Source organism: Vigna umbellata, chromosome 7 (genome assembly GCF_029865625.1).
Source record: "Vigna umbellata cultivar VRB3 chromosome 7, Vumbellata_1.0, whole genome shotgun sequence".
Taxonomy (NCBI): domain Eukaryota; kingdom Viridiplantae; phylum Streptophyta; class Magnoliopsida; order Fabales; family Fabaceae; genus Vigna; species Vigna umbellata.
In genome coordinates this window covers 7,160,770-7,183,312 of record NC_142171.1, presented here as the reverse complement: position 1 = coordinate 7,183,312, position 22,543 = coordinate 7,160,770, and the positions used below count along the sequence as shown (strand labels likewise).

At 38.1% G+C, this 22,543-nt stretch overlaps 1 protein-coding gene across 1 annotated transcript; it reads right to left on the bottom strand.

The window, feature by feature from the left end:
- Positions 1-835: 835 nt before the first annotated feature.
- Positions 836-7,835, bottom strand: LOC148195064 (uncharacterized). Its single transcript, XM_088095071.1, is given in 5 exon segments — positions 836-1,329; positions 1,332-2,036; positions 2,091-4,208; positions 4,547-6,949; positions 7,538-7,835. Coding segments are annotated over 5 exon segments (6,018 nt in total).
- Positions 7,836-22,543: the final 14,708 nt, after the last annotated feature.

Sequence of the window (22,543 nt, the reverse complement as noted above, 5' to 3'; positions counted from 1 at the left end):
TCAAATTGACGTCGACATGCTAATGATTCTTGTATAGGGTGATAAAAACAATTACGAATTTTGGCTCAAAAGGGGTGCAATTGAATGAACTGCTTTTGACGATTGGATAATGAAAAATGGCCACACGTCACTCCGAATCTTGTTTGTCTGACTTTCTCTTGAATTTAAACCTGAAACGAAACTATGTAGTGCCTAACACATCAACTTCATTTTTCCTTTGTTTTCTCCTTCTTTTTTTTTTTTATTTTATTTTTTTTTATTTTATTATTATTATTTTTTTTTATATCTCCCTAATCAACGGATTATCGGTGATATGTAACATGATGAAAACTGCCCCAATATTAGGTATATGGCGAAATCTTTCGTCTTATGGGAAACGAAAAAATTAGGGTTCAAGTAATGTGAATGCAGATGCTTTATCAAGAAAAGAACACCGGTTACACCCAAAACCTTGAATCAGGAAAGGACTCACCAACGGTATTTTTTCAAAACCCTCTTTTCGAAAATACTATGCCCTTGACAACTTTATTAACAACAAACTCAACATGTGACCTTCTTTTCTTTTCGTTTTTCCTTTCCGACATCCTCCAGGACCGAGCTCGCCAACCTGATATACCTGTGATGCTTTTGTCAACACGCGTTTACTTATTTTCATTTTCATTTTCACTTGACTACTTAACAGCTCAGCGTGACATGCAATATTTCAGATGGAATGCAAACAACCAAAATATGAATGAAATCACGTGAAATTTATTTATTGAATAAAACACAGATTACAATAAGCGTTGAAGATAATATCAACATCCCTTTAATAGCAACCACTATCACGGAATCATCATGCGTAAAACTTTTTTACTGCATCAGAATTAACTGGCAATGGTAACTCCTCTCCGTCCATTCTCGTGAGAATTAGTGCCCCACCAGAAAATGCTTTCTTCACTACAAGTGGCCCTTCATAACTTGGAGTCCATTTGCCTCTATGATCCTTCTGTATGGGTAGAATCTTCTTCAACACCAGCTCACCTTCACGAAATTCTCTTGGGTGTACCTTTTTGTCAAATGCCTTCTTCATTCTTCTTTGATACAATTGTCCATGGCATACTGCTGTTAGTCTCTTTTCATCGATGAGATTGAGCTGGTCGAAACGAGCTTGAACCCATTCCGCCTCTTCTAATTGGGTTTCCATTAAAACTCGTAAGGACGGAATTTCCACTTCAAACGGAAGTACTGCCTCCATTCCATATACAAGCGAGAAAGGCGTTGCCCCAGTCGATGTTCGTACCGAAGTACGATAACCATGCAAAGCAAAAGGAAGCATTTCATGCCAACCTTATATGTGACCACCATCTTCTGCACAATCTTCTTGATATTTTTGTTAGCAGCCTCTACTGCCCCATTCATCTTTGGACGATAAGGAGAAGAATTAAGATGATGAATTTTGAACTCCTCACATAACTCTGTCATCATCTGGTTATTCAAGTTAGTGGCATTATCAGTGATGATCCTGTTAGGGAGCCCGTATCTGCAAATCAACTCCCTTTTTATGAACTTGGTCACCACCTTTCTGGTCACATTAGCATAAGAAGCGGCCTCAACCCACTTGGTGAAGTAGTCGATTGCGACTAATATGAAACGGTGTCCATTTGACGCCTTTGGCTCTATAGCTCCGATGACATCTATTCCCCACATCGAAAAGGGCCATGGTGCAGACAACACGTTCAAGGTCGTGGGTGGAACATTGATATTACTTGCGTATACCTGGCATTTCTCACACTTCCTCACATGTGTACAACAATCATTTTCCATAGTCAACCAAAAATACCCTGCTCTCAGTATCTTCCTGGCCATTGAGTGCCCATTCATGTGCGTGCCAAATGTACCCTCGTGCACTTCTTTTAGTATCAGCTCGGCTTCTTTTGCATCTACGCATCTAAGGAGAACCATGTCATGATTCCTCTTATATAAAATATCCCCACTCAAAATGAAGTTGCCAACCAACCTCCTTAACGCCCTTTTATCATTTTCGGATGCCTTCTCTGGATATTCATGAGTCTTAAGATAATGTTTGATATCAAAGTACCAAGGTTTACCATCTACTTCCTCCTCGATGAAATGACAAAACGCTGGCACCGCATGACTCTTCATTTCAATCATTGGCAATTCTGCATCTTGATCAACTTCAAACATCGATGACAAGGTAGCCAACGCGTCTGCTAATTGATTATCTTCTCGTGGTATATGATTAAACGTGATGGAATCAAAATACTCAATTAATCCCCTGATGTAAGCTTGGTATGGAATTAATTTAGTATCCCTAGTCTCCCATTCTCCCTTCAATTGATGGATGACCAAAGCTGAATCTCCATATACATCCAGAATTTTTGCTTTAGACTCTATTGCTGCTCGAATACCCATTGCACAGGCTTCGTATTCTGCGATATTATTCGTGCAATTAAAACACAACCTTGCCGTCATTGGAATGTATTGATTCTTAGGAGAGATAAGCACTGCCCCTATTCCATGCCCCATTACATTCGATGCCCCATCGAATAATACCGTCCAGGCTTTTTCATTTTCATCCTCTTTGTTCTCAGCAAATAAAGCCATGATATCTTCATCAGGAAACTCAGGTTGCATTGGTTGATAATCATTAACGGGTTGATGGGCTAAAAATTCTGCTAAAGCGCTACCCTTGATAGATTTCTGAGTAACGTATACAATGTCGTACTCCGATAGTAGCATCTGCCATCGAGCTATCCTTCCAGTGAGAGCGGGCTTTTCGAAAATATACTTGATAGGATCCATTTTAGATATCAACCAAGTAGAATGACTCAACATGTATTGCCTTAAACGATGAGCAGCCCACGCTAGTGCACAACAAGTTCGCTCTAACGACGAATATCGTCGTTCGCAATCTGTGAATCTCTTGCTCAAGTAATATATGGCATGCTCTCTTTTCCCGTCTTCATCATGCTGACCCAATACACAACCCATTGAATTATCCAGTACGGTCAAATACAAAATGAGCGGTCTTCCTGGCATAGGTGGACGCAATACAGGAGGGTTTTGCAGGTATTGTTTGATCTTTTCGAAAGCAATTTGACAATCTTCATTCCAGACTACAGCCTGATTTTTCCGTAGCAACTTGAACATTGGTTCACAAGTAGCAGTTAATTGGGAGATGAACCTAGCAATGTAGTTCAATCTTCCCAGAAAACCTCGAACCTCCTTTTCTGTTCTGGGCGCAGACATTTCCGTTATCGCTCTTACTTTGTCAGGATCAACTTCTATTCCTCTTTGGCTGACAATAAAGCCCAACAATTTTCCAGACTTTACTCCAAACGTGCATTTGGAAGGATTTAACCTGAGTTTGTACTTTCTTAGTCTCTCAAATAATTTCCTTAGATTGAAAATATGCTCCTCTTCTGATTCCGATTTTGCAATCATGTCATCCACATAAACTTCAATTTCCTTATGCATCATATCATGAAAGAGTGTCACCATTGCCCTTTGGTATGTTGCCCCAGCATTCTTGAGTCCGAAAGACATCACCTTATAACAGAATGTTCCCCATAACGTGATAAAGGTCGTTTTTTCCATATCTTCCGGTGCCATTTTAATTTGATTGTATCCCGAGAATCCATCCATGAACGAAAACAACGAAAATTTGGCCGTATTATCAACCAGAGTATCGATGTGTGGTAACGGGAAATTATCTTTCGGACTTGCACGATTTAAATCACGATAGTCAACACACATTCGAACCTTCCCATCCTTCTTAGGCACTGGTACAACATTCGCTACCCATTGTGGGTATCTTGCCACGGCCAAAAATCCTGCGTCAAATTGCTTTTGGACTTCTTCTTTAATTTTTAGGGACATTTCCGGCTTCATTCTTCTCAATTTTTGCTTGACTGGAGGGCATTCTGGCTTGAGTGGGAGTCTATGCTGCACAATATCGGTATCTAGACCCGGCATGTCATTGTAAGACCACGACGCGAATACATCTTTAAACTCCTTCAACAGGACACGCAATCTTTCCCTCACCTCCGTTTTCATACTAGTACCGATTTTCACCTCCTTTATCTCATCCTTCTCTCCCAAGTTGAGTATTTCAATCTCCTCCTGATGGGGTTTTATCTCCTTAGATTCTTGTTCCACTAATCTCAACAATTCCGGAGAGGGTTCCACATCATCTTTGAAATCATCTTCCGTATTATTGATAGGGTGCTCAAAATTAGGAACATTGATATCGTTATTTTCAAAACAATCATTGTCACATCTGCATCATTTAAATTTATGAAAAAGTATAAATAAATAAGATAAACAAAAAATGTCAAATGATGATGAAATGCAACTTTATTGTCACGCTGAGTGAAAAGTAAAAAGAATCAATCCGCAAAACTTTAGTTCTAAAGCCCCAATCGAAACTATGAGCTTAATTAAAACTATTACATTTTGTTCACATTAAGCATCACAGGTAAATCCAGTGTTTCCCAATTGTTGAGTTGAGTATCAGGGGAGCAAGCCCACACGAAGCTCAAACTTTGAGGCCTTTCTTCATCCTCCACAGCTGCTATCTGGCCATTGTTGATCCACCCAGCACTGCGGAAGCTTTCTTTGATGTCAACAATGTGAATTTTGCTCTCTCTGGGCCCTCGTCTTTCTGCACGGGCCAGACTGCGCTCTTTTCTTTCTTCAATCATCCTTTTCCTATCTTCCTTGGTAGGTTTGTACCCCAAGCCATATCTGTTCTTGTTTTCAACGACCTCCAGAGGGAATGCTCGCCCTTGCCGATATTTGCCCAAACCTTCCCCATATACATAGCCCTCTTTTATCATAATCTTAGCCATCATAATAGAAGCACATGATAGACGAGGATTTACTGGAAACTGTTCCACACAAGCATTTCCCACAATCTCCAACGATTGAAAGGCTGTCTCGAGAGCTTCTTCAGCCGCTTCGATGTATCGTGTGGATGATGGCCCACTCACAAGAAGATCCTCTTCTCCTGATACTATCACTAGTTTATCTCCCATCACATACTTCAACTTCTGGTGTAATGTAGAAGGCACAACTCCAGCCGAATGGATCCATGGGCGTCCCAACAAACAACTGTAAGCTGGCAGGATATCCATAACCTGGAATGTTATTTGAAATACACAAGGGCCAACTTGTATTGGCAATTCCACCTCTCCCATCACTTCTCGTTTGCTACCATCAAACGCTCTCACAATCATTGAACTCGGCCTCATATGCATTCCTTCGCAAGGTAGCTTTTCCAGAGTTGCTTTCGGCATGACATTCAAGGAGGACCCATTGTCCACTAAAACACGCGCAATAACATGATCCAGACATTTCACAGAGACGTGAAGAGCCTTGTTATGCCCTCTTCCCTCAGCTGGTATCTCTTCATCCGTAAAGGTGAGATAATTATTAGCAACAATATTGCCAACAATACCCTCAAATTTATTCAACGAAATACCTTGCTCCACGTGAGCCTCACTGAGTATCTTCATTAGCAACTTTCTGTGTGATGCCGAATGCATGAGCAAGTCTAACAAGGATATACGAGCAGGCATACGGTTTAACTGTTCCACCACCTTATACTCACTTTGTTGTATGAATTTTAAAAATTCACAAGCCTCCTCTTCAGAAACTTCTCTCTTCTCTTCCTTGTCGGGGATCTCCTCTGTCTGTGCACCCTTCCCCTTTAAGAATTCTTTTGCCTTCGCGGCCATCGTTGATTCCTTATCATTAACTCTTTCTCGTGCCAACTCTGGTGATGTGAAAATTCGACCACTCCTAGTCATTCCACCTATCCCCGATATGTTTTTGACGACAGGGTCAATGCTTTGTTCTTCGCTTGACGCATGTGTCCCATATCTCCATGGGACGGCTTTTTCGTTCTTGTAAGGAAAAGGAGCTGGTACACGGATAACAACGGGCGACCTTCCTTGAGTTGGTGGGATAGAAGTAGTCTTAGTGAAACGAATCACTAATGGTTCTGGTAAAATCATACTGGATTCATCACCAGTCTGTGCAAATACATCTCCCTCCTCATTCTTGTAGCATACTTGCATCAGACCACGATCTAACAGGTCTTGTAGAATTTCTTCAAACTCAACACACTCCTCAATAGAGTGCTCAGCATCTGGGTGGATCGCGCATGCCATACTCTCATCATAATCACCCATCAAGATACCCACTTTCAGCAATGCCTCCAAAATAAACCTTCTAGAGCTCCTGACTTCTTTCACATTTCTCACCAGCTCATGCTCTTTCACTTTGACAGCATTCGTCGAAGCACTTCCATGTCCCGATAAAGGATTGGCCTCGATACTAGGCTTATCCTCTTGGAACTTTAACCACCCAGAATCAATTAGAGTCTGCACTTTATGCTTGAAAGCCAGACACCTCTCAGTGGAATGACCGGCGGCCCCTCCATGATAACTACACTTTGCATCTGCATCATAACCTCTTGGGTACGGGGGCTGCAAAGGCTTCAGGGGACAAACGACAACCAGACCTTGTTTGATAAGATGAGGCAATAATTCCGTATAAGTTGTAGGAATTGGGGTAAAGTTAACATAATTTCTCTCTTGGTTCCTTCTTGGATAAGTATTTGGACCCGCATTCATATTGGAACCTACATTTGCCCCTCCCCTCCAATTATTCGTCGGAATGTATTGTGGTTGATAGTACCCTGGTTGTTGTTGAGGCCTAATTTGATGACCAAATGACGCGTTAGCTGCATGTGGATGTTGACCCCAGTATGGTCGATAGTTATGAGTGGGAGCCTGACCTCTCCACACCGGGGTTGCAGATGTTGCATGCACATCTCCTTCTTTTCTTTTTCCTGAGTTGAAATTGGGTTTTTTAGAATTTGCAACCGCCGACGAGCCATATGCAATCTTCCCATTTTTCAACCCGATCTCTATCCGCTCGCCTATCACAATGATATCGGCAAAATTTGAAGATACATTTCCCACCATATGTTCATAAAATGGTGGTTGGAGCGTATTTACAAACATTGCCACCATTTCTCTATCATACAAAGGTGGCTCGACTTGTGCAGCCAATTCCCTCCACCGCTGAGCATACTCCTTAAAACTTTTGTTGTCTTTCTTCGACATGTTTTGCAGCTGTAAACGATCTGGCGCCACATGTGTATTGTATATATACTGCTTCACAAAAGCATCAGCCAAGTCCGCCCAACAACGAATTCGAGTCGGCTCCAGATGGGTATACCAGTTTAACGCCACTCCAGCCAAACTATCTTGAAAAACATGGAGGAGCAGCTGCTCATCATAAGCATATGCAGCCATCTTTCTGCAAAACATGGTCAGATGGCTCTTTGGGCATGTATTTCCCTTATACTTCTCAAAATCTGGTGCCTTGAACTTATGTGGTAATTTGACGCCAGGAACCAAACTCAATCTGGCAACATCTCCGAATCCATAACTTTCATACCCCTCAACAGCCCTCAATCTTGCCTCTAGGCTCTCAAGTTTATCCTTTGCCCCATTGACATTACCATTTACCCCCTGAAACGAAGTATATGGTGCAGCCCTGGTAGAAAAACCCTCTCCGGTAATCACAGGTGGCACCGGGGTTACTCGTATTCCATCAGTCATGCTTGCATGCATCCCTTCATTTACCATAGGTGCAGACATTACAACAGGCCCCTGAGTACTGATTGGCGGTACGTTGGCAGTGGTAGGAAAAGAGAATGAAGTCTGCTCCCCTTCTGTGTATTCTCCCACAGGTGGGGTATAACCTGGGGGTAATCCATACATTGGGAACGAAACAGATTGGCTCCCAGCATTGAACATCGGAGGGTAATATTGAGCACTTCCCTCAACTTGCGCAGACGTCGCCCCTCCCGCAGTCTTCAGGGCTTCGAGAGCCGCCAAAATCTGGGCCATTTGATCCTTCAACTGGCTGACATCGGCCTTAATAGATTCGTGTGACTGCTCCCAATTCTCCATGACCTTCGAATTAGCTCTGGTCCTGTACGGATGTCGTGGAAAACTTGCCGTTGTTCTTTCACTTGTACTGAGAATTATTTTTTATTAAATTATATTATATAAGGATGAAAAATGCAAAAAGAAAACATGATGCATGCTAGTGATAAGTGGAAATCACAGGATAACAATGACAATACTGATGGAAAATTAACACAAGCCGATACCAAACAAACATCCCCTATCTTTCATTTCAAGAAAATTTGATCCATTACATCGACTAAGTAACCAAACACATAATTCTGATGTACATCAATCCCGCGCCCGAGCAATGAAAGATTTCATCTCTCGCACCAACCATTTACAATGATTAATAAACAATTCTATTTCCGCTGGTGAGTTACAAAAATGAATACTAGCTTCAGCGTTCGACACCATCCTGGGGATGTCTTCAATTGCCCCGTTTGCCAAAGCAGCCAACTGAGAGAATCTTTCCTTCCAGTGCTTTACAGCCATTTCTTGCTCGGCGATGTGCTCTTCCATTCGCTTTATCAAGGCCTGATGCCTTTCTTCAAAATCTATCGACCTCCATCGCTCCTCCTGTTCCTCGATATATTCCTCCATTTGTTTTATCAGAGTTCGATGCTCTTCCTCTGCTTCTGTTAGCTTCCAACGCTCCCTATTCATATCCGCCTCAAACGACATGGCCATCTCTTTCATCTCATGCCCCGCTTTTTCTATCTGAATCTGCGCTTCTCTTAATCTCTTCAGGGCTTCTCGTTTATCTCTTTTGGCTTCTTCGTAGAGGTGCTTCCACTCCTTCCCCTCTTCTAAAGCCACCTTCTTCTCATTTACCCTCATGGATAATTCCTTACTCGCGGCAGCTAGATCCTGTTTTACTCGAAATGTGTAATCCCTCTCAGCCTTCTGGCTTTTGACAAGGTTTTCATAAGCCCGCGACTTTTCTTCGTTATCATTTTTCATATCCACAAGATCATTACGCGCCCTTTGTAATTCGTTTTCCAACCTAGCATTCCTCACCTTCAATTTCTCCATCTCAGCCTTCAATTGTTGCACCTCTTCACTTTCTGGGGCTTGAGATGGTCCTTCACTAGCTGAGTGATCCTTGATTGGCTTGAAAGGCAGCTTGACTACTTTCACTCTCTCCAGAATCCAGGTGTGATAACTAATACTGCTATCCACTACTCCATCCCTCAAGTCCTTCTCTGCTCGAACAACATTTTCCCAGGCGCTTTTAACCTTTCATAACAATTCGATGAAATGCCCGTCTTCGTAATAAATGAATAGGGTAGCAAGGTAATCTGATGAAGGTGCCCCTTTCATGGGATGCCCAAATTGTCTTTGCACCAAAAGAGGGTTGTAATTTATACAGTACCGGGCACCTATGAGAGGCACATTAGGAAAACTACCACAATGTTGTATAGCCAGTTTATTTCCGAGCCAAGGAAGGCGCCATTTTATACTTCTTTCGCTCAAGCCAGCAAGGAATCGGGCCCAATCGTTTCCTCCTTTACCTTTAAGCCCTTGGTGTGACAAAGTCTCCGATAGACTCTTGACATCGACCATCTCCTTAAACACGCGAGTTGTCATCCATGTATACAACGCCGGTAAGCAACAAAGAATCTTCTTTCCCTTTCTCTCATGGCAAAAACTTAAGGTCCCATAAACATCCGCAAGAACTGCTGTTACAGGATTCTCTGATCTAGTTTTACTTGCCACGAAGACGTCTATCGCGGAATAATCCACGAATTCTTCTATTTTGGGAAACAAGACGATGCCATATATGGTGAGGGCTAATACATCCATGAAAGTTTCCCAATCCTCTTTATCAGCCAAGTGCTGTAAATACTGCTCTAGATATCCCTGTGATAACCCATGCACTTGATTCCTCATCATCATCATGTCTTCAAGCTCCTTGGGATGTAATTTCATGATGGCAGCAATGGTGGGTATAGAGGCATGATGCTCTAAATGTTGGTAGGGAGTGGTGCCCTCCAGTGGCAAACCCAAGATATGCTCGAACTCCTCTATGGTTGGTGCCAACTGAAAGTCTTGAAATGTGAAACATCGAAGCGGAGAATCATAATACTGTGCCAAGGCTGTGATAGCGGGTATTTGTACTTCAACCTCCATTAAATTCAACAAATTTCCATATCTTCTCTGAAAGGTTTCTCTCCTTATAGTCTTAAGCCTTTTGCCCAAGTTTATCAGCCCGGTCAAATTTCCAACATGAGTCCTTAGACTATACTTCTTTCTTAAATCGGAAGAGTCGGTGTGCTGTGTAGCATCGGATCTTGTGTTAACATCCATCTCGTATGAAGTCAAGTAGGTACCTGTGATTTCCCTTAAAATTAACATGTTACTAAATGATGTATGAATATGATGCATGATAATAACATGACAAAACAAAACACATGCATGGTATGTAATATCAAAAAAAACGAACAGCGTGAGGGTTATAGAAGCATATATTCCTCCCATCGTGCCCTACCAAAGGTTCACTGCTTTGAGTTCAAGGTCAAGTATATGCAATCTCACAAGGATGATTTCCTGAACCTAAAGGTCAAAGGTTACTAGAGCTATGGCCCCCTTCATAGCATTTCCACAACAGTCGAGTAATCAACTAGGTGTGAAAACACATATGAAGAGAACAGACTCTAGCTGGAGTTCTCACGATAGCCAAACAGGAAGTACATCCCAGAGTGACACCGCTACACAACTCCTCTAGTTCTAAGCTACGCTCAGACCCGGGTATAGGGCCCCACTCATGATATGCCAAAAGTGTGTGTGTGAAGGGAGGAAATTATGCACACCCAAACCCTCACCTGCAAAACAGCCAGAAAAATTCCCAGGCAGATATAAACATATTGTCTACCCTAGGGTTCAATATTCCACAGTTATTGCAGTTATTCCAAATATCAAACACAGATAGAGAAAAGGGGAAAAAAAAAAACACAAAGCAAAACCACATCAACTTCGCGCATCTAATTAAATGGCTCGACTCTCTAAGCGTCCCCAGTGGAGTCGCCATCTGTCGCAACCGGAATCGCGACGGGACGACGATCCAAAAAAGAAACGGGCTTTGAAAAGAGATTTGGAGTCGCCACCATAGTTTATTATGGAAAACTATGGAAAAACCATAAAATGATAAGACACGGTCTACAAGAACCAGATTCTGGGTTCGGGAGTCGGTTACGCATAGGGAAGGTGTTAGCACCCTACAACGCCTGCCCTAAGGCAGTACCTTTAACTAAATGCACGAATTTAATGTGGTTTGCTAAATGTTTAATTATCCCTCAAATAAAAATTAAAGAAACAAAAATATATTTTTTAGTTTTTTGGGCCCGACAAGGATTGACCTTGCTCCTACGTATTCTCATTCAAAATGAGAAATCAGGGTTACGTAGTTCTTTTTGAAACTGTTTGAGAAATTTGTTTGGAAATTGTTTGAAAATTTGTTTTGAAATGATTTTGGATTTTTGGGAAGTGAACCTGACAAGGACTAGCCTTGCTCCTACGTATCTCCACTTTTGATGGAGAATCAAGGATCACGTAGTTCTGGCGGAAAGATTGTTTGTTTGTTTGAGAGTGTTGATGTTTTTAGTTTTTGAAAATTTTATATATTTGTTTTTGACATTTTCGAGAAAAAGAAGGTAATGAGTACTAGGCCGACGCGAACGGTCACACGAGTACTCATACCTTTAGAATGGTATTTAAATATTTTTAATTATTATTTTTTTTAAAAGAGAAATAACGATATTAAGCACTAGGACGATGCGAACGATCACACGAGCACTCATACCGTTATCTACTTATTTAGGAAGACTTAAGAGTATTGAGTGCTAGGCTGATGCGGACGATCGCACGAGCACTCATACCATTATTTAATTTTTTAGATTGAAGATATTAAGTACTAGGCTCATGCGGACGATCGCACGAGTACTTATATCATTATTTAAATTTTTTAGATTGAAGATATTAAGTACTAGGCTGATGCGAACGATCGCACGAGTACTTATATCATTATTTAATTATTTAAATAAGAGAGAAAGGTTTTTAGCACAAGGACGATGCGAGCGATCACACGTGTGCTTAACCTTTGAAACAGATTTTTGTAATTTTTATTTAAGAAAGAGGAAAGGTTTTTAGCACAAGGACGATGCGAGCGATCACACGTGTGCTTAACCTTCAAAACATATTTTTTTGTTATTAATATTATTTATTATTATTTTTTACTATCGTCTTTTTCGTGTTTAAAATGCAGCAAATAAACCAAAATAAAAAATAAAAGACAAGATCTAGGAGTGGGGTTATCATATAAAGGGGTTACATACAGTAAAAACTAATAACCAAACAAATGCTAATAAAAATAAAGAAACAAAAGCATAAAAATGAAGCAAGAGAAACAGCCCAACAAGAATAGGGGTGTAGAGATTAAAAACCAGAGGTGCGACGTAAAGTTGAGGCTCTTTAGTTTGGGCCAAAACCTTTTTCTCCAACTTTGTATCTGTCAGGGGTGTAAGGGTGAAACTAGAGGTGCATCCCGAAATAGTGTGCACAGGCCCAATTCTTCTTTTATTTTTGTTTGCAGAAATAAAATGGGCTTCAGCCCAAATGAAAAGGGGTGCGAATGGAGTTGCGCGTGTGGCAGGAAAAGAAGGGAAGCAAACCGCACCTGGCCCAAGGCCTCTTAACCCTAATCAGAAACCCATTAGGGGTTCCTCCAACTTCATCTCATTTGTGTGAGCAACGCCGAGACCCAGGTCTTCTCCTCTGAATGAAAGCACACAGAGACACTCATCTCTGCCACCCACGACCATGACTCAGCCTCCACTCCAACCGGCCACCGCGAATCGTGATCCACGGCGTCACCAGTGAAGACACCCGTCGCCGGAACTACCACCGTCCACGGCATTAGGTCTATCTCCTCCTTCCTATCTTCGCGCTCCCTGTTCCTCACGGCTGGCCAAGAACATTGCCGGCGACAACGCCAATGTTGGAAGCGTCGTCGCCCTCCACGACCCTCCTCCTTCCGCGCTCTCTCTTTCACGCGTGGGACCGAGACTCAACTACGACGAGACATCATCGCCGTTGCTCGCCACTCCGCCGTTGTAGGCACCTCCGCTGCTACAGGTGCTCGTTGTGACGCTACCTCCGGCAAAGAGCGTCGCCGCAGATCAGCAACTTCGTCTTCTCCAGCGCGAACCTCGCTTCACCGAACCAGCCACCATCAAGACGCATATCAATCTTCTGGAGCTTCATCGCGCCAAACACTGACTGCTAGCGTGCCATCATCGTCATCCCAACCAGAGCCCAACCGCCGTCATCGTCGCTGACTGAAGTTTCGTCAGTGCCATTGTCGTCGCTTTTCCCTTGTACAATGCGAGACCAAATCCTTGGTTGGGTTTACCTCTTTACAACATTGCCGCCAGACACAGCTCCTTACCGGTACCGTTGATCACCATCACTAGACCACGACGTCGTGGCTGGAGGTATAGTGTTTCTTGCTTGAGGATTCTATTTTGTTGATGATTGGAGATGGCTTCAGTATAGAACGAATGAGGTTTGGGAAATGATTTTTTTTTCTGTTGAAGATGGTAGGTGAAATGAAGAAGGTGAAGTGTGAAGAGAAAATAATGTGTATTCTGTTGTTCTGTTAGAAGTGCAGGTGATGAAAGGATGTCATTGGGTGATGAAAATGGAAGAAGAAAGTGAGGCGTGGTTGGGTCACGGTGGATATGGGTTATTGGTGTGATGCGCGTGATACTCTAGAGGTGAGATGTAAGAATGTGATAGGAGTTTGAGAGGTGAATCCTCGTTTGATGAGGAATTGTGAAGGATGATAATGAAGACGACATGTGAAAAGAACGGAGGTGTTGCTCCAAGGTTGTGGAGGCCTCGGATGAAGATGATGGGTGTTGGAGGCAATGGAGGATGGTCAGAGGTGAATGACGGATGCTGTTGGAGGTAATGGTTGGGGTCGTTACGGATGAGAGGAGCAGAGGGGTGGAGAGCAAAAGGAAGTGTGTGTCCGTGTGTGTGAGGGAGGAACGATTTTTTTTCTTTTGAGAAAATGGGGTGTACGTGATCTTGCCTCTCTCTTTTTTTTATTCTTTTGTTTTCTTTTTTTTTTTGCTTTCTTTTTAAAATACTCATATAGAAAATCAAATGAAATAATAAAAACGAAATAAAATAATAATAAAAATAGAATTAAAATTATAAAAACATAAAGTAAAATAAGGCAAAATCAAAAGAGACTCATTATTTAGTCAACCCGGACGAAATTGGGTGTTGACACCTACAAAACTAACAAATATAGCTTGTCGTTACTTGACATAGTTGTTTTGACATCAACAGAGTTGACTTTCTTAGATGCCTTTGTATTATTATCACGTGAACGACACAATAAATTCACTTGGAGTTTTGAAAGACTAAAATGATTATTTTTTACATCTGAGGGTGGTCCTAAAGTCGTTGTTACTGATAGAGACCTATCTTTGATGAATGTCATTAGCACTATTTTTCCTAAATGTTATCATCTCCTATTTTGTTTTGAGATTCAGAGAAATGTGTAAGCCTAAGAGCAAAATGTTAGTGAATTATCTTGAGACGTGAGATGTTGTCATGGAAGAATGGGAAAATGTCATGGATTGTGAACATGAGTAAACCTTTATTGATTGTCATCATATTTTTAATTCATAGCCTTTAGTGTTTCAGTATGTCAATGATTCATGGGTCATTTCTTATAAGAAATACTTTGTGAAGGCATAGACAAACAAAGTAATGTATTTAAGAAATACAACATCAAACAAGCATGATTCCATATGTTTTTATTTAATTATTATTTTAGATGCTCTACAATATTGTTGATTTCATTTGTATCCAAGTTGAGTCTATTCACTAGAGTTTAAAGAAGGTATAGGGAAATAGTATAAGAGACTTGCGCTTGTGTTGGGATGCAATTCATAACATGATGAAATAAAGGCGTCAATTGAAAAAAAGTATAAATCCGATAAGTGACTTTTAAGCATAACATGTATAAAAGATTGATGATATTTGTATCAAAACATACTTTGAATTTCATTGTTGAAAAGTTCAAACAAGTTAAGAATATTGCCTCTGATGGTGAACATTGTGGTTGCATTTTGAGACGAACATACGGTCTACCATGTGCTTATGAATTAGCTAGATATGACATTAGGATGATTCCTCACTTGAAATTCATATCATGTGGAATAGATTGAATTTTTTAGATACTGCATCAAATGAATCGAAGGTAAAGTTACTTTATCAAAAGGAACTTCATTTGATGCTAAATCGTTTAAAATATATGGACATTGCAAGAAAGGTGACGATCAAATAAAAGTTACTCGAAATTGCTTGTCCTACTATGACATCAATGGTTACTTCATTGCATGAAATTAAGATAAAAGGTCCATAGAATACTAAAGTTCATCGATCTCAAAGGTCTACTAAAGAAGTCTTTGTTAGTCGATTCACAATCAAGGTTACTTTCTACTATAATTTATACTTTACTTATAATGTCTTATTATTTTTTCTCCCAAAATTTTTTTTCTTTACTTATAATTCATACTCAATACCACAAATAACATAAGGATGGGTAACCCTTATGAACCATTGCAAGTATCCCTAAACACATGTACATAGATGGAGAGGACGTCAAAGGATGGGTAATCTAGGCCTCATATAGATCATAAGCGGACAAGTTACTCAATGTGATCTATATGGGGCCTAGATTACCCATCGCATGTCAAAGCATCTAATTATGCCCTGACATCATGTAGGATGCAAACCTTCCTCTTAATCACAAAATGTGTCGCTTGAGGTCTAGTATCATCATAAGTACCCAACAATTTCATCATTCCCATCATAGAGAAGTGGTCATATATCCAACTCTATAAAAAGTGAAAATGTATTTCAAAAATGAAATAATAAAGGAAATCAAACTACAAGATATATGTGACCTGTAAAAGAGTCAGATATTCGACTAATTGTTTTCTCTTTACAAAGCTAGCATCTCCAAGTTACTTTTACAAGTGTTCAAGTGCATAAACTACCTATGCATATCTGCCACATGACTACAGATCTCTAAAGAAAATCAAGCAGGACACACATATGTATGTGATGTTCTTACTCGTGAAAATTGTGCATCCAACAAGATGCAACAAATTAGCCCATTTGACATACTCCCATTGTTGGTTCTCACAACAATTATTCAACTAACTTAGTCTTACGTTGGAACCACAACATTGCTTAAGCTTAGATGTAGTCCTTATGTAGTCCACACCGAAAATGTCCATGAGGGTTTTGGAAGGGAAACCATGTACGGAGTAGCAATTCTCTTGAGTGTGATCCACTCTTTTACAGTATGTGCATTGAAGATGTCCCCAACCTCCTCGTCCTCCTCCTCTAGTGTGATGACTTGGGTCCCACAACAAGTCAAGGACCCATTACTCAGGGAATGCCTAAGAAGATTCAACGAGACTTTGAAGAACTGTCCCAAGAAGCAAAAGGAATTATTTACACACTTTAAATGGAAGCTAGAAGCCCAACCAGACGGACCAACAAGATCAATACCAGCCCATGGAGAAGGATAGCAACTTGAAGAACTCTCAACCAGGTGGCGCCTAAGCACCAATCCTCCACTGCTCAAGCACGTGCTGCACTACAGAATCCAGGGAGCTTCGTTGCTTGTTGGAGTGCAGGCCACGAGGAGCTCAAGCACGGGCGTCGTCCAACCAGCTCATTCAACATGTGGTTCATGTGTTTATGATGACCCAATACCTTATTTTCACCCATTATACATGGCATTTGATCCATAAATGATGGCTGATGATCAACACAGTGGAGATTAGGATTAGAGATCACCACTTGCTCTCCTTGTAAAGACAATTTTGATGATAAATATATGAGTATACTCTGTTGTCATGCCCAGCCCATACTCTGCACAAAGTCACTCCAATTGAGCTTTTTCCTTCACCACCTAGCTTCGTCTCAGAGTGAAGGTTGTCTGAGCTAGTCTTCCCCTACCTTGAGCTCCTCATCCACCACTTTTTTCCACTGATTCATCTCTGTCTGCTACTGCCAAATCACAAACACTTTATCCATTGCCTCCTAATCCACCTACAAGTTGGAACGAGGCATCATAGTGCCACGTCCTCCTTTTGCTGGTGTGGCAACCATGATAGATGGTTCCACTAGTTCACGCGTTTCCTGAGTTTGAGATACCGGGACACGCAGAACGCGAGTGGTCAATGTTTCCATGGAGGGGACCTCATGACTTGTCAGAAGTTGATGTTTGAGATGATACAAATCGAGATGTAGGGCATGAAGGATCAAGACCATGTAAACTTTTTCTAGTTTCTTTTTTATATCTTGAGTTCTTCGGCAACATATTGGGCTTCAGCCATGAAGGACACAATTTAATGGTCTACCATTTTAAGAGATGCAAGTTTATTCGTAGTGTCATATAGAGTTGAATATCGTTAGCATAGATGCTTTGAGCTTTCTTCCAAAAGGAGTGACAAGTTTTGAAATCCCTTAGAGATATAAGAAGTTTGGGTTCCACTGATTGCCATAATAAGGCACACAACTGGAAATCTGGTTGTTTCCAGTGATCGACTTTTTCAGTAGACACATGGCTTCCATCTCGCTCAAGGTGGTCATAATGCCCTTGGCCATGGAACCACATTTCAATAGCAGTAGACCAAGATAGATAGTTTTTCCATTTAGCTTCTCAAAGATAATTGATCGACTTCCGAAGAAGGAAAGAGCACTATCAGACTCCATCTTTGAAGAAGATGAATTGCACTAGTGAGGAATAAGAAAACCTTGAGGATTTAGATGGATGGAACTGTGACGGTGGCCGACAACGACTGACTATAACCGACGGTGGCCGATAGTAGAGGACGGCGACCGGCAGCGGACGATGACGAATGGTGGCGTCGGACAGATTCTTGAGTGGGATCGACCCGCTTTGATAACAACTTGAGAATTAAACTGTACAATGATTATTGAGGGCTTAATTGACCCCTCTCATAATCTTCTATTTATAAGAATAAATTGATACAATAGTACATGATAATAGGGTAACCCTAAACACAATATAATCATGATAAATAGGGTAACCCTAGACACAATATAATCATGATAAATAGGGTAACCCTTGACACAATATAATGATAATAAATAGGGTAAATATCCTAACAACAGCCAAAAGGTCCATGAGGGTTTCCAAAGCAACATCAAAGTCTACGAGTTCATAAAGGAAAAACTGTCACACTATAGGCAAATGTATGACCGTCGCACGTCATCCAATGTAATGATCATCAACAACAGGAAGGAGAAAATTTGTTGTCTCTCTATATCACCTCTCAACAAAGGGCAATAGTAACCCCTTATCAGCATAATCATAAAAAAATATCACATAGAGGTATTAAATGAGAGTTCATCACAAAATTCTAAACAGCCACATGACATGTTCCAAATTCTTTTATTTTTTTCCTATGGGATACCAACTTTATCTCCTTTCGGTCCTAGACATGTTCCATAACAAATTTTAAAATATCATCAATCGTTAAAAGCAAAAGAGATATCCATCTACTTTACTAACTCTGCTTTTTAACAATGAAAATGCTACGTGACTAGCATAATGTATTAACAAAGAAGTGTCATGTGGACCTCCAAGATATCCACTAACTTCATCATCTTGTTGAAGAACATCCTTATGTTCTTGTTTAACAATATCATCGTGTTGTCATAACATCAAGACTAATTAATGGTGCAACTTTTTCAGCTTCACCGTGAAGACCTCTTCTACAAGCATATATCATGAGTCTCCTTCTAGCTTCCCCTATGCATAGCTCTCAACCTAATATGTAAAGGCGCTCCTTTTGTTCTTGCCATTTCTATGACAAAAAACTTCTAACAAACATTAAAAACAATACACCAAATAACTAAACTTAAAAAGAAAACAAAAACAAAAGAAGATCACATCAAATAACAAATTTTAAAAAGTAACTAAAAATTTTTAAAATTTAGTAACAAAAGAAAAACACATTAAAAAACACAATCAGATTTCGAAATCTGGTATTAACCTTAACCGAATTTTGAAATTTGATACCAACCTTAACCGAATTTCGAAATTTGATACTAACCTTAACTGGATTTCAAAATCTGGTACTAACCTTAACCTAATTTCCAAATTTGATACTAAGTTAAACCGAATTTCAAAATCCAGTATTTTTCTTAACAATTTTTTGAAATTTATTATTTTCCTTAACTGGATAAAAATTAGGGTTTTACCATAATCAAAGTCAAGAAGCAAAATTTGGGGGTGTATGAAGAAAAAGTGGGGTGTAGAAGAAAACCCCGTATAAGATCTTCTCAAACCCAACTGAAAAAAAAAACTGTGAACCTTCAAAGTAATTTTTAAAAATGTTTACGCTTTATTAAACCCCATACTTGTAAGCATAAATGTGAAGCTTTTGTAAAATTACATTTGAACATATATATTTTCTATAGGCAAATTTATATTAATAAAATATCTTTTAAGTAAATATGTAAGTAGAGATATGTTTAGATAAGCTCTTTTTAGGAGAGAAAAATAAGAAAAGTAAAATGAGATTTTCCATAAATTATAAAATTAGTTTATGTCTAAGTTGATTTGTAGAAACTCTCTTAAATATTTTTTTCAATTTTTTATTTTTTTCAGCTTGTGTATAAACTATTTCGAACTTATGGATAAGCTTAATTTTTTTTTACTTGTCATTTTTCGCTTTAAAAAATTTTCAAGACTTCCTTAGGTATTGACCATTGGATATCACTTTTGTTTTGGGCTCGACATTTTTAAACGACCCAGTTAAAATTTGTGGGCTATAGCAAGAAACACAGAATAGGTGGGTTTGGTAGAATGGGCCAGTCTCAGTCCAGAGGAAAACAAACAGCATTAAAAAAAACACAAATATCACCGTTTAGTTAGTAATTTAATAAAAATTAAATGTTAAAAAATAAACATAAATAATCATGATATTATAAAGAAAATTAGGTTATACATGGACAAATTGGTGTGTCTAAAACTTTTTACTGGTTAATAAATTCTTAAAGTCATTTTTTTCTAAAACTTTGACGAAATAATTAAGAGTATTGTTCTCGTAGTCTTACATAATTTAAGAATTAAAATAAAAAAAAGTTTAAATACTCTTTATTCTTTCATTCCTCGAAACACTTTTTAAAATAAAACTGAGATAAAATTTTAAATTTCAAAATAAACAGTATTTTAGATACGACAAGATACAAATACAATAATACAAAATACATAAATTTATTAAAAATATCTTAAGAAAACTACTTAACCGTATAAAAATCTGTTACACAAAAAAGCATAACATTTCTCCATTGAAAAGCATAATCAATATCAAATCATAAATGTGAGATCCTTAAGAGAAATATAGGTAGATTCAATTTATTTGCATTGTGCTTGAAGAAAAATAATTATGTGAATGGGACCATGCAGCCATGATCCCTTGACCAGTAAGCAAGTTTATCACTTATTTTTAGGTAATTTAAGAGAAAGACAAAAGTGAATGCCATTAATCTTCTAAAAGGCAATGAAACCAGAAAAGAATACTCATTGAACCACATGAAGAAAAGAAACAATTGAGATAAAGCATTCGATAGTCCTATAATTGGCTATTGTTTGACTGCATATATATGTTCTCAGAACCAATTGAATGTTGAGTTTTTGGCAATCATCCCACGTGATTTCAGTATTGCTGCAAAATGGAGGCTAATGCATGCATCATTGTAGCTATACATCCAATCACTTATTAAAATGCCCAATAATATGATTAGAAATAAACAAGTAGCAATGCATTATATATAATTGAATATTATCTATCACTTTTGTCTCATGCAGAACCTTTTGAATGCCCTTGAAAATCGATCAAAGAAAAACAGCAGCAAGCAAACTAATCTCCACTAATGAGAGATATAAGGTTGGTTAACGAATGCAAACAGGTTTTTTATAATAACATTCTAATCTATAAAAAGTAAAGTGGTGATAATTTTGTAAATAATGAGATCTTTTATATTGATTGAACAATAACAGAATAAAGAGCAATCATATAGTGACAAGACTGTAATAAATTATAGAATTTTTTTTATATCGATTAAACCTAAAATTTGTATAATGGAACATAAAAAAACATTTATGATTTAATAAACTAAAAAAGAGTGAGAGAAATTGAATTCAACTCCCCACTGACAATTTAAAAATATAAAATTAGTTTGATGATTATAAAAAAGAAAATAAAAAATATTGTGATTTCAACTCTTTCAACTTAAAAATACTAATAACTAACATTTTCAATAAATAAAAACAAACTAATCAATTATTAAGGATGAAGAAAATATTTCATTACTCAACTTGATATTCAATATTATTATATAGATGGGGTCCAAGAACTTGACTTTTCATTTATTTTAGTGCTTATTTAATGATTGTTATTAGGCTTTCAAATGCATGTCGGAGTCACTAAACCCTCACTGATCATATTGGAAAAAGCTGGAACAAAGTGGTCTATATATATAATATTGTATAGATTATATACATTATAGATTTAATTTATTTATTATTAGTTATTATTTATACTAATAATAATAATTTCAATTAGTAATTAAAAGTTTAAGAATGAACTAAAATGAAAATCGTAAATATAGTTAAAATAGAATAGTTAACTAGAAAACTAATTTAAAGTTGAAAAACAAGATTAAAAATGTTTGTTAAGGATGTAAGGTTTAGAATTTTCGACTTAATAAAACTCGATTAAAACTGATTTCCTCTTATAGATTAAAACTAATTTATATATTAATAAATTTTAATTATACTAATAGTAATAATTTTAATAAATAATTAATAATTTAAGCAGAAAGTAAAATAAAAATCATACTTAATTAGAAATTAATTTAAAGTTGAAAAACTGGATTAAAATTTTTTAGTAAGGATAGTGGTTAGGGTTTTTTTACACATTGTACCAGATCAATACGAATATTACACTAGATTACATTATAATATATTTTATGAGATATTAATTGTGTAGGTGAATATTTTATAAATTATAGATTTATTATATTATTAATTTATATTATTAATTATTAATTATATTAATAATAATTTCAATTAACAATTAATAATTTAAGCGAGAAATAAAATAAAAATAGTAAATAAGTTAAAATTGAATAATTAACTAATTTAAAGTTGAAAAGCTGGATTAAAAATGTTTAGCAAGAGTTAAAGGTTTACAACTTAGAAAAACTGGATTAAAATTAATTTCTTGTTATATGTTATTAAGTATTAATTATACTAATAATAATAATTTCAATTAATAATTAATAGTTTAAGCAGGAACTAAAATGAATTAAAATAGAATAGTTAAATAGAAAAGTATTTAAAATTGAAAAAACTGGATTTAAAATGTTTAATAAATATTTAGAATTTAGAACTTACGACTTAATAAAACTTAATTAAAACTAAC